Genomic DNA, 13,280 nt, shown 5'->3' on the forward strand with positions numbered 1-13,280 from the left:
CGTCATTCCCTACCATCCAAGTAGGCATAGAGGGGGAATATAACCATGTGGCGAGCGTAGCAAGCCACCGAGCCCAAAGCGTGGCGAGCACAGAGAGCCCGCGAGGGGACAACTTACTTGTTTAGCTGGCATCCATGGGCATGAACTGCAATTCCGCCCTCACTCACATCACTTCCGGGTCCCTAGCAAGAAGGGCAAATAAGCTCTACCCTTTAAATACCCTGACAGTACAAACAGGAAACAGCTGCAATGTGATCAATCACTTAATCAACCAAGCCATGTACAGAAATACACACAATTTTATACCAAAATAAAGATTCAATACATATAAAAAATTATAACTAAAATAAGAATAAATATTCAAGTAATTAGCACATATCCATTTATTAGGGCCTATTCCCGGAGCTAGGTCACGGGATGTATACATTGAACGAGCGGTTCAATCGGGTCACATGGTGTGTGCATCGATCACGTGACCCGGCTGAGCATATTGCGGTATGTGTTAAGCTCCGCTATCATGTGATGTAAACAATAATATGCGGCTGTATGGAGGTGACAGCCGCAATACACACACAGTATCCGTGACACATAGTTCAGTGTCACATGGTGTAAACAATTCCATGTGACCAATTATGTCCTGCAGTGGTTTTGTTGTTTGATCTTAAAAATCATAAAGATATGTACTAACCACGTATTCTTTCAATATTAGAACTATAGACTCTGCAGATGTTTATAAGGTGGGTACACACTACACGATATGCTCCCTGAGCGATATCCTGTAGTGTTGTCCCCGGCAGGCTGTGCTCAATGTCGTTCATGACATTGAGCACAGCCGCTGAACGATATCATTAACGATATCGTTCAGCGCCGGGCTCTCTCCCCCATTCCCTGACATGCAGCAACCTGACGAGATCGTCAGGTTGGCCTGCATGTCAGCCCGATGAACGATAATGACGAGGGAATGCGCGTTGTCATTATCGTTCATCTTTTGGGGTTAAAAATGGACGATAAAGTGGACGACTGAACGATAACGATATCGTTATCGATCAGTCGTCCACTTTATCGACCAGTGTGTACGCACCTATAGTCATACAAATAAAGGAGCGATCTCCATTAAGTTCTATTTACAAGTAAACCCATTAGGGGTCATGCTGGCATGTGACTAGACACTGAGTAAATAATATAAACATTTATATATATATATATATATATATATATATATACATATATATAGAAAGTCACCAAGGGTGGCACTCCCTTATTGATAGAAACTTGCAGGTGCCTTCCAGTCAAAGCCAGCAGCTGATGGCTTTAACAATAAATAGTCCACATGGGCGGCACTCAGATGAACATCAAATGATACAGGAGAATGTGATGAATATCAACAACGTTTCGGAGCTTTATTCCTGCCCCTTCATCAAGGTAAAGACATTTACAAATACATATAACAAAACATTTATACTCACAGCTCCCCACGTGTAGTCCGCCCTGCGCTGCTTCCGGGAGTGGGTCTCCTGCTGATGACGTCATCTCTCCTGTCCCCCGCATCGACGTTCAGCCCGTCAATCCTAGGACAGAGGAGACACCCATCGCCTGGATCCTCATCACCCGGACTTTACAAAGAAACTGTAGCATGGCACAAAACACATAGAAGAACAACCTTACCATTAGTGAAAGTACACATATATACCACAAACAACTCCATATAAATATTTAAGACAACATATATCACAGTATAATCCCGGAAGCAGCGCAGGGCGGACTACACGTGGGGAGCTGTGAGTATAAATGTTTTGTTATATGTATTTGTAAATGTCTTTACCTTGATGAAGGGGCAGGAATAAAGCTCCGAAACGTTGGTGATATTCATCACATTCTCCTGTATCATTTGATGTTCATCTGAGAGCCGCCGATGTGGACTATTTATTGTTAAAGCCATCAGCTGCTGGCTTTGACTGGAAGGCAGCTGCAAGTTTCTATCAATAAGGGAGTGCCACCCTTGGTGACTTTCTATGGAGTATTAGCAGTCATACAGGGACTGCTGCTACTGGGTTGGGCACCCTATACATTTGAGCGATTTATCTAACTTCATCTCGATATACATTATTTTCCCTATCAACATAGGGTTCATTTGTGTAGCAATATGGCTAAAGGCACGAATGAGTGCGAAGGACCATATGAGGTTGTCAATATGGCCTTATTGACACAGGGTAGCACATTGATGTTCTCCGATTCTGATGCTGAGGCGATATTATTCAAATAATTATTTTGTGATGATGAAGCTACAAAATCTCTGCAATATCTTTATCGCGATTGGCTGAAATTAAAACAGAGGGAGCTCGATTTTCATTATCATAGGTTGACACTCAGTGATTATTTTAAACAGAAACGGATCCCACGAGGATTCTGTGTGAAGAACTGCCCCACGATAGGTCAACACAATACCAACTTTTGCAAAAGGTGGATAGCCACCTTAAATAAATGTAGCTATGATCTCATGTTACTCGTAATCGAGGAAGCATCACGAGAATTGATGATTATCCGGGATAAGATCTCTACCTTTGAGAAAGAATATAAACCAGCCTTTGAAGCTGATACTGATACACCATGGATGGATAAATTGGAAAAACAAATAGCTACATATAAACATGAATTAATCCAATTTAAGAAATCAAAGATGGTAAAAGTGTCTATGGACTATGATCAAAATCGAGTATACAATTGGATTAATAATGGCCGGAGCGAACCTCGCCATCCTGAGAGGCGTGGATATCGTAAGCTGTATGGTCCATCTGACTCCTCACAGTATAATACCAGTGACTCAGATTTTGGTACAGGAGGAGGCACTGTTCAACATACAGTCCCTTTAGGGACAGGAAATGTGCCCCAAAGAGGACGAGGAGATTTACCCGAAGGGGCCAACAATGGACGTGGTCGCGGTCGAAGGCGAGTGGGGAGACCGCCCTTACAACGGAGACGACGGTGATCAACATCTTGTCCCATGTTCTCACTGACCTGGAGGAGAAGATTTTAAGTCGTGGGTTATCGTATATCCCCACAACCAAATTTGATCCTATGAAATGGGAGGTGGAGAAATATCATCTTAGCCGACAACTTAAGCTTCATGAGCACTTTAATGGTGCGAAAGCAACACCACGATCTGCTATTTCTAATGAGAGTGATATCCCTGTGGTATTACGAAAATTTCAACCTAGATCTCATTTTGAGCCGGTATCTAACAATGCGGCGATTAGAACATTTATATGGATGCTGGACTGTGATGTTAAACGATCTATTGGTGAGGTGGACAAAAAACCAGCCGACAATAATTTATCAATAGGGGAATGGAGAGCCCTACAAGATCTATCTGAGTATAAAGATGTGGTGTTCCATCCTGTCGATAAGGGCGGAGCGATTGTTGTGTAGGACCTTTCTGAATACATGTCTGAAATAGAGAGGCAGCTGGCTGATACGACAGTGTACAGATTACTTGATTATAATCCTACGGATGTATTTATGAAGCAGTTACGGGATAGATTAGATCTAGCTGTCTCGGAAGGGATGATTCCTAGTGATCTGAAGGAGGCTTTGATTCCTAAATGCCCCACAGTGGCTCTATTGTACACCTTACCCAAGATACACAAACGCCTGGACAACCCCCCTGGGCGACCGATTATATCGGCCAGGGGGTCGTTGTTCCAGGTGGTATCTGTATTTTTGGATGATATTCTACAGCCATGCATCAGGGAACACCCTAGGTTTCTCCAGGATACTACAACATTTTTGAATAAGATCTATGCATTACCAGAAATACTGCAGGGGAGTTTTTTATGTAGTATCGATATAAACAGTCTGTATACTGTTATCCCAATGTAGAGGGTCTCATGGCAGTGAGAAAACTCATTGCTGGGAGTACATCTTATTGTGGCCCTGATGTCGACTTGGTGATTGATCTTTTGGAGATGATTCTCAGTAGGAATTTTTTTATGTACAATGAAAAGCTCTTTTTACAATTGGTTGGCGTAGCAATGGGGTCGAATGTGGCCCCATCCTACGCCAACATGTATATGTTTCAAGCTGAGCAAGAGATCTTTTTTCAGGATGTCTATGTGTCTGGCATGATTTTCTTTTATGCCAGATACGTAGACGACATATTCCTGATTTGGACGGGTACTGAGCTCCAGTTTGTAGAATTTATGGATCGAAATAACCTATCCAGTAATCCTATTAAGTTCACATTCAATATTGATAATGTGAGTGTGAACTATCTGGATGTTAAATTGAGACTAGAGGGTGGTAAGTTGGTTACGGAATTATACAGTAAGCCCATGGATAGGAATACTTTTCTACATTTTGGAAGTTGTCACCCTAGATCATTGAAGTACGGTTTGTCATATTCACAGTTCCTGCGGGCTCAAAGGATCTGTAGTAATGAAGATATGGCTACTAAAGAGATTAACCTAATGAGGAATAAATTCCTCATGAGAGGTTATCCTGTTAATATTTTGGATCAAGCCATGAAAAAAGCATTAGCGATACCGAGGGTTGATTTACTTAAAACAGGTAAAAGAAAGGGAATGAAAAAGGATAGGTTACCGTGGGTCAATCATTTTCATACCCAAAGTAAGGATATCAGAAGCTCTACCTATAAATTATGGCCGATTGTGAGGACTGACCTGGATTTGAACCTGCATAACATTAATATTTTGCCATGTTACACCAGGGGACGTAATTTACGCAATTGGGTTGTTAAATCCGATATTAGTGGCATGAATAGGATCAACACAGGATGTTTCCTGCGGCCCAAATTGGGCTGTTTCAAATGTTTGAACTGTTTGACCTGTCATTCATTGATGATAGGCGATAGTTTTTGCCACCCTTATAGTGGACATAGATTTGCTATACGTCATAGATTGACATGTACCACCAGATTTATTGTTTATGTCATTACTTGTCCCTGTGGGCTTATATACGTCGGAAAAACCGACAGAACATTAAGAGAGAGGATGGCTCTGCACCAGTCGGCCATTCGGGCCGCTATTCCATCTGGAGGCAGTGACCAACCGGTGGCACGACATTATGTTTCCTGTGGCCACAATGTGGCATCACTTAGGTACATGATCATTGATCACATACCTAAATCCCCACGTGGACGGGATAGATCTCGCAGGTTACTTCAATGCGAAGCTCGCTGGATATTTAAATTAGATGCATTGGCACCACGAGGTCTTAATGAAAATCTGGGCTTACATTGTTTTCTTTGATATACTTGTGAGTTATAGATTATCAGCAGTGGCGGGCTGGGCCGGGGGGAAGGGTGCCACCTGCCCCCTGGGCCGGTACATTTGTGCAGCATTAGGGCCGTCCGGTCCTCTGCCGGGGTCCCTGTCTGGCCGGCTCACATCAGCCGGCAGGACAGGCGCACAGCCAGGGGCTGGCTGGCACCTTTTAGCCTGGGGGGCAAACACAAGCAAGTGGCCCCGGCTTTTCTACCAGCACATTGTGGAGCTTGGCCTCGATACGGTAACGCCATCTCCAGATGGTGTTACCCTATAGTAGCCTATGGGCTACTATTCTTCTGGAGAGGGGTGCTCCGGATCCCTCTCTTTTGGCCCTTGAGAGTCACTCATGCACAGTGTGTGCTGAGGACCCGAACCAGAAAGCAGTGTGATGGTGTTATGCTATCACACTGCTTCCAGCTCTACCTCAGGGCAGGATCTTATTGGAGCCCGTCTCCTGGCAAGAAGATTTTAGTAAATTTGCTTGAAAATATTAATTGACGCATTGCGAATTTGGATTGTGATAAAGGGTGTGATATGTATGTTCAATTCCCGACAGCCGCGGCCCGACAAAGGAGGAAATCCCGATCATCCTAAAGGTAAGTATTTAGTAACCTAACCCTCCTTTAGGGTGCCTAACCCTAACCTCCCCCCCTGTGCCTAACTCTAACCCCCCCTCTAAGTGCCTAAACCTAACCCCCCCCTTCCCCGTTGCCTCAACCTAAGTCCCCCGGTGGGGTGCCTAACCCTAACCATCCCTCCCCCTAGCCTAACCCTAACCTCTCCACTGGCACACTTACCCAGTCTTTTCACTGCTTCATGAATAGACCCCTTAGTAATAGACCTGCCATCCTTAGGTTCAGTTTTGTGGCGCTGAACATGAAGAATGGATGTGTATGGGGGAGGAGAGTAGATGTGTATGGGAGTGGAGGTGTAGGGGGGAATAAGGTAGATTTGTAGTGGGGAGAAGAGTAAAGGTGTAGTGGGGAGAAGAGTAAAGGTGTATTGGGGAGGAGGGAGCATGTGTGGGGTGGAGGAAGGGATTTGTAGGGGGGAGGTGGAAAATGTGTAGTGGGGGAATAGATGTGACAGGGAAGATATAGGAATGAAGGGAAAGGGGGAGGTAGGAAGGGGGTAATACAGGAGCAAGGAAAAGGAGGGACATTGACAGAAGGATAGAGAGGAGAGTGGGTGAAGGAGAAAGACAAAGGGGGAGATGGGACAAGAGTAGCGGATAGATCCTCCTCCGTAGATGTACCCTGACGTCTTCAGTTACTGTCCAATGTCATTCCCTACTATCCACTTGGACATAGAGGGGGAATAAAATCCTGTGGTGTGGTGAGGGAAGTGAGCCCGCGAGGGAACAAATATATATATATATAAAAAATATTTCTCCAAGTCCTGCACTCACATCTCCAGCGTAGGGGTGCACTCCAGCCACACCCGTCCGTATTTCAGATAGTAGGCAACAATATCAGTCCTAATGGAGGCACTCACCAGTCAGATGTAGCCAAAATGATTTATTCCAGTGTTATATCAGAGGCCGAAATGGCGATGTTTCGGTCATATCCAGACTTTTTCAAGCCACCAGCATATATCAACAGTAGCAGTAGTTCTTGAAGCTGTGGCTGTACATTGTGTATACCTTTGATTTTTGCTACTGTTGATATATGCTGGTGGCTTGAAAAAGTCTGGATATCACCGAAACGTCGCCATTTCGGCCTCTGATATAACACTGGAATAAATCATTCTGGCTACATCTGCCTGGTGAGTGCCTCCATTGGGACTGATATAGTATATATATACACACACACACGTATATATATATACTGTATATAAACAGGTAAAGGCAGTGTGGTGAAATGGGCCCCTAGGTGCAGTGAGCAGGGGGTCAGGTGTGAGGCAACCAGGTGTAAGGTGTATATACATATACATATACACACACACACACAACATAGAAGAAGCCCGGCACTCCAAGGCGAATATAGTACTGCTGCGGTGCACTCCCAGGGTGATGACACTCGAAAATAGAGATGCAATGATGCGGGACTCAGCAGACTGGATGTTAGTAAGTATAAAAGTCCTTTATTCCAATTCCGTTTCAGGGTTAATCCCCCACCTTCAGGGACAGACAGTACAAACATTCAAGTAAAAATCAAACATATATATAGCATAAATCACATGACAACAAAGACATAATCATTGGACTCACCTGGACGACGCCGTCCGACAGCGGCACCGCTCCAGGGACTTTTATACTCACTAACATCCAGTCTGCTGAGTGCCGCCATCATTGCATCTATATATATAAATATATATATATACATACACACACTATATAAAAACATGGAAAGGCAGTGTGGGTGAATAAATTGGATCCTAGGTGCAGTGAGCAGGGGGTTAGGTGTGAGGCAGTCATGTGGGAGGTATAAGGCACTGAGGTGGGAGGTGAGTACCCGGTGTCACCAGCAGTGTTGGGCAGCTATCACTCCTCCTCCCCTTCCTAGATAGAGACACAGTTACTTACCGACACTGAGGTCACTTCTCCAGATGGGGGGATGTAGCAGCCACCAGTCCGACCACCAGAGCTGCTAAGAGAAATCTTGGACCCCGGTACAGCAACTTTCCGGGGGCCCCCTGGAGGTTTGGCCACAGCATGTTGGGGGTATGGCTGCACCTCTTTGGGGGCGTGTGGAGCACGTGAGAAACATGAGAAACACCCGCTACTAGGTGCAATACATACCTCCCAACAGCTAGGACAAAATTATTCATTATTAGGATGGTGGGACAATCCCATAAAAGCTGCATTTTTAGCAGGGTGGGAGCCTTCTCCATAATGAAATGCTGAAATCCTTGGTTTAAATTCAAGATTAACATTTCATTTATTTTCTTCTTCTTAGAGGCCCAGTTGTCTGCAGCTTTTTCAAAATCAAAGTCTGTAGGATCTGGTCCCTCTAGTGACATCAGCATCAGATTATATGGTAGTTGATAATTCCCCTTCAGTAGATGTACCCAGACATCATCAGTTACTGTCCAACGTCATTAGTTACTATCCACGTGCACGTAGAGGGGGGATATAAACCTGTAGCAAGTGAAACGAGCCACCATGCCCGAAGCGTGGCAAGTGGCCTTTATGGGCATAGAACCGCACTTCTGCCCTCACTCCACGTCACTTCCATGTACATTTACAGAAGGGGATCTATACACTATCTAGATTATATAGTGTGCTCTTCTTCATGTTATTACTTAAAACAGGTTTTAATTCATTTTAGAGTAAAAGTGTTTAATAAATCTTGGAGAGTAAACTGGAGATAAATAGCACCAACCAATCAGCTCCTGTCACTTTACAGGATGTTTTTGAAAAATAACAGTTAGGAGCTGATTGGTTGGTGCTATTTATCTCCAATTTTCTCTCTCTCCAAGCTTTATTAAATCTCCCCCTTAGAGTGGTCCAGACACTGCCCAATTACTTTTTTGGACACAAATATATTTTTTAAGAGCTGACCAGATACTGCCCACTCGCTTTTTACACAGATACTTTTTTTTTTAAGAATGCCCCAGGTATTGCCCAATGTTTTTTTGGACACAAATACAGTTTTTAACAGCGGCCAGAAATATGCACCACTTACTGGCCACACATACTCAGTAACATGCAACACGTGTCCACTGAAATGAAGAGAGTAGACGCTGGCTCTCTATCCACTCTCTTCATTGGGTAGAGACTATTTCCACTTCAAATTCTGTACCTGGAAGTGACGTGGACTGAGGGCGGAAGTGTAGTTTCGTGCCCACACAGTCCACCAAAAAAAGAAAGTTAACCCCTCGCGGGCTCGCTTCGCTCGCCATGCTTCAGGCACAGTGGCTTGCTAGGCTCGCCACATGGCTATATTCCCCCTCTATGCCCACTTGGATGGTAGGGAATGATGTTGGACACCACTGATGACGTCGTGGTCAATCTACGGAATGGGATCTAGCTGCTTCCCTCTTCATTGTTTACTTTCAACCGCATGCCATTTCTTGCCCACTTGAGGAGGGATCTGCTCTGCCCTCCAATTTGATGCCTTCCGGGAGCTATGATGAGGCCACTGACATGACCAATAAGTTGCGCTGATGTTTCTATATGAAATTTCAGCGCACTGTGATGTTTCAAAGTGCCGGGCAGTAGGGGAATTAAGCACGGGGAGAACACTGAATTATATATATATATATATATATATATATATATATCTCTATATATATATATCTATAGATATATATATACTCGGAGCACACCACAGCTTCCGGTCTGCGTTCCATTGGAGTGCAAATCCTGGAAGGCTGTGCGCCTGTACTGCCGGCTGATGTGACCCGGCCAGACAGGGACCCCGGCAGAGGTCCGGGAGCTATGATGAGGCCACTGACATGACCAATAAGTTGCGCTGATGTTTCTATATGAAATTTCAGCGCACTGTGATGTTTCAAAGTGCCGGGCAGTAGGGGAATTAAGCACGGGGAGAACACTGAATTATATATATATATATATATATATATATATATATCTCTATATATATATATCTATAGATATATATATACTCGGAGCACACCACAGCTTCCGGTCTGCGTTCCATTGGAGTGCAAATCCTGGAAGGCTGTGCGCCTGTACTGCCGGCTGATGTGACCCGGCCAGACAGGGACCCCGGCAGAGGACCGGATGGCCCTAATGCTGCACAAATGTACCGGCCCGGGGGGCAGGTGGCACCCTGCCCCCCGGCCCAGCCCGCCACTGCGCACAGCCTTCCAGGATTTGCACTCCAATGGAACACAGACCGGAAGCTGTGGTATGCTCCGAATAGCGGGCACTTCAGATGCCAGAAGGAGCCGCCGGGGACAGCTGCAGCGGCGGCCGGGCGGCACTAGTGGTCATGATATGGCAAGTCAATGCCAATGACCGGACTGTTATGTACCTTCCCAGTAGTACTGTGCGCACCTCGCCGCTGCGGAGCTACTGGGTCTCACGAGATGATGACATCATCATCTCGCGAGTGTATCTATCTTCTAGCCGGCTCCGGGTGACAGGCCTGGAATGAACAGAGTGGGACCGGCCGGGTGATCTTTCAGTTCAGTGAAGGCTCGTCTGTTCGGTACAAGGGAAGAGCACACAGAGTGAGTAACAAAGTCATTGTTGTGATAAATTCTATTTATACACACTTAGCCATAGTGTGATAAAGCTGATTGCCCATATACCCAAGACTGATATATTTACAGTATATATATATATTATATATGTGTGTATGCATAACTATATATAGTGTGTTGATGTGTGTGTGTGTATATATATATATATATATATTTACATACAGTATATATATATCTATAGATATATAGATATATATATATATATAGAGAGATATAGAGAGATATATATAGAGATATATATATATATATATATATATATATAATTCAGTGTTCTCCCCGTGCTTAATTCCCCTACTGCCCGGCCCTTTGAAACATCACAGTGCGCTGAAATTTCATATAGAAACATCAGCGCAATTTATTGGTCATGTCAGTGGCCTCATCATAGCTCCCGGAAGGCATCAAATTGGAGGGCAGAGCAGATCCCTCCTCAAGTGGGCAAGAAATGGCATGCGGTTGAAAGTAAACAATGAAGAGGAAAGCAGCTAGATCCCATTCCGTAGATTGACCACGACGTCATCAGTGGTGTCCAACATCATTCCCTACCATCCAAGTGGGCATAGAGGGGGAATATAGCCATGTGGCGAGCCTAGCAAGCCACTGTGCCTGAAGCGTGGCGAGCGAAGCGAGCCCGCGAGGGGTTAACTTTCTTTTTTTGGTGGTCAGCTCTTAAAAAATATATTTGTGTCCAAAAAAGTAATTGGGCAGTGTCTGGACCACTCTAAGGGGGAGATTTAATAAAGCTTGGAGAGAGAGAAAATTGGAGATAAATAGCACCAACCAATCAGCTCCTAACTGTTATTTTTCAAAAACATCCTGTAAAGTGACAGGAGCTGATTGGTTGGTGCTATTTATCTCCAGTTTACTCTCCAAGATTTATTAAACACTTTTACTCTAAAATGAATTAAAACCTGTTTTAAGTAATAACATGAAGAAGAGCACACTATATAATCTAGATAGTGTATAGATCCCCTTCTGTACATGTACATGGAAGTGACGTGGAGTGAGGGCAGAAGTGCGGTTCTATGCCCATAAAGGCCACTTGCCACGCTTCGGGCATGGTGGCTCGTTTCACTTGCTACAGGTTTATATCCCCCCTCTATGTGCACGTGGATAGTAACTAATGACGTTGGACAGTAACTGATGACGTCAGGGTACATCTACTGAAGGGGAATTATCAACTACCATATAATCTGATCCTGATGTCACTAGAGGGACCAGATCCTACAGACTTTGATTTTGAAAAAGCTGCAGACAACTGGGCCTCTAAGAAGAAGAAAATAAATGAAATGTTAATCTTGAGTTTAAACCAAGGATTTCAGCATTTCATTATGGAGAAGGCTCCCACCCTGCTAAAAATGCAGCTTTTATGGGATTGTCCCACCATCCTAATAATGAATAATTTTGTCCTAGCTGTTGGGAGGTATGTAATGCTCCTAGTAGCGGGTGTTTCTCATGTTTCTCACGTGCTCCACATGCCCCCAAAGAGGTGCAGCCATACCCCCAACATGCTGTGGCCAAACCTCCAGGGGGGCCCCGGAAAGTTGCTGTACCGGGGTCCAAGATTTCTCTTAGCAGCTCTGGTGGTCGGACTGGTGGCTGCTACATCACCCCATCTGGAGAAGTGACCTCAGTGTCGGTAAGTAACTGTGTCTCTATCTAGGAGGGGGAGGAGGAGTGATAGCTGCCCAACACTGCTGGTGACACCGGGTACTCACCTCCCACCTCAGTGCCTTATACCTCCCACATGACTGCCTCACACCTAACCCCCTGCTCACTGCACCTAGGATCCAATTTATTCACCCACACTGCCTTTACCTGTTTATATATAGCGTGTGTATGTATATATATATATATTTATATATATAGATGCAATGATGGCGGCACTCAGCAGACTGGATGTTAGTGAGTATAAAAGTCCCTGGAGCGGTGCCGCTGTCGGACGGCGTCGTCCAGGTGAGTCCAATGATTATGTCTTTGTTGTCATGTGATTTATGCTATATATATGTTTGATTTTTACTTGAATGTTTGTACTGTCTGTCCCTGAAGGTGGGGGATTAACCCTGAAACGGAATTGGAATAAAGGACTTTTATACTTACTAACATCCAGTCTGCTGAGTCCCGCATCATTGCATCTCTATTTTCGAGTGTCATCACCCTGGGAGGGCACCGCAGCAGTACTATATTCGCCTTGGAGTGCCGGGCTTCTTCTATGTTGTGTGTGTGTGTGTATATGTATATGTATATACACCTTACACCTGGTTGCCTCACACCTGACCCCCTGCTCACTGCACCTAGGGGCCCATTTCACCACACTGCCTTTACCTGTTTATATACAGTATATATATATACGTGTGTGTGTGTATATATATATTATATCAGTCCCAATGGAGGCACTCACCAGGCAGATGTAGCTAGAATGATTTATTCCAGTGTTATATCAGAGGCCGAAATGGCGACGTTTCGGTGATATCCAGACTTTTTCAAGCCACCAGCATATATCAACAGTAGCAAAAATCAAAGGTATACACAATGTACAGCCACAGCTTCAAGAACTACTGCTACTGTTGATATATGCTGGTGGCTTGAAAAAGTCTGGATATGACCGAAACATCGCCATTTCGGCCTCTGATATAACACTGGAATAAATCATTTTGGCTACATCTGACTGGTGAGTGCCTCCATTAGGACTGATATTGTTGCCTACTATCTGAAATACGGACGGGTGTGGCTGGAGTGCACCCCTACGCTGGAGATGTGAGTGCAGGACTTGGAGAAATATTTTTTATATATATATATATATATTTGTTCCCTCGCAGGCTCACTTCC

General features: G+C 44.5%; 1 protein-coding gene across 1 annotated transcript in view; it reads right to left on the reverse strand.

The window, feature by feature from the left end:
• LOC148525219 (uncharacterized) overlaps window positions 1-13,280 on the reverse strand; it is a 135,565-nt gene that overhangs the window by 21,753 nt on the left and 100,532 nt on the right. The window contains exon 31 of the mRNA XM_088471029.1: window positions 1,823-2,010. Coding sequence (XP_088327155.1) covers window positions 1,823-2,010 — 188 coding nt within the window. The remainder of the gene's footprint in view (window positions 1-1,822; window positions 2,011-13,280) is intronic.

The sequence above is a fragment of the Taudactylus pleione genome, unplaced genomic scaffold (genome assembly GCF_031769625.1).
Source record: "Taudactylus pleione unplaced genomic scaffold, aTauple2 ptg000109l, whole genome shotgun sequence".
NCBI lineage: Eukaryota > Metazoa > Chordata > Amphibia > Anura > Myobatrachidae > Taudactylus > Taudactylus pleione.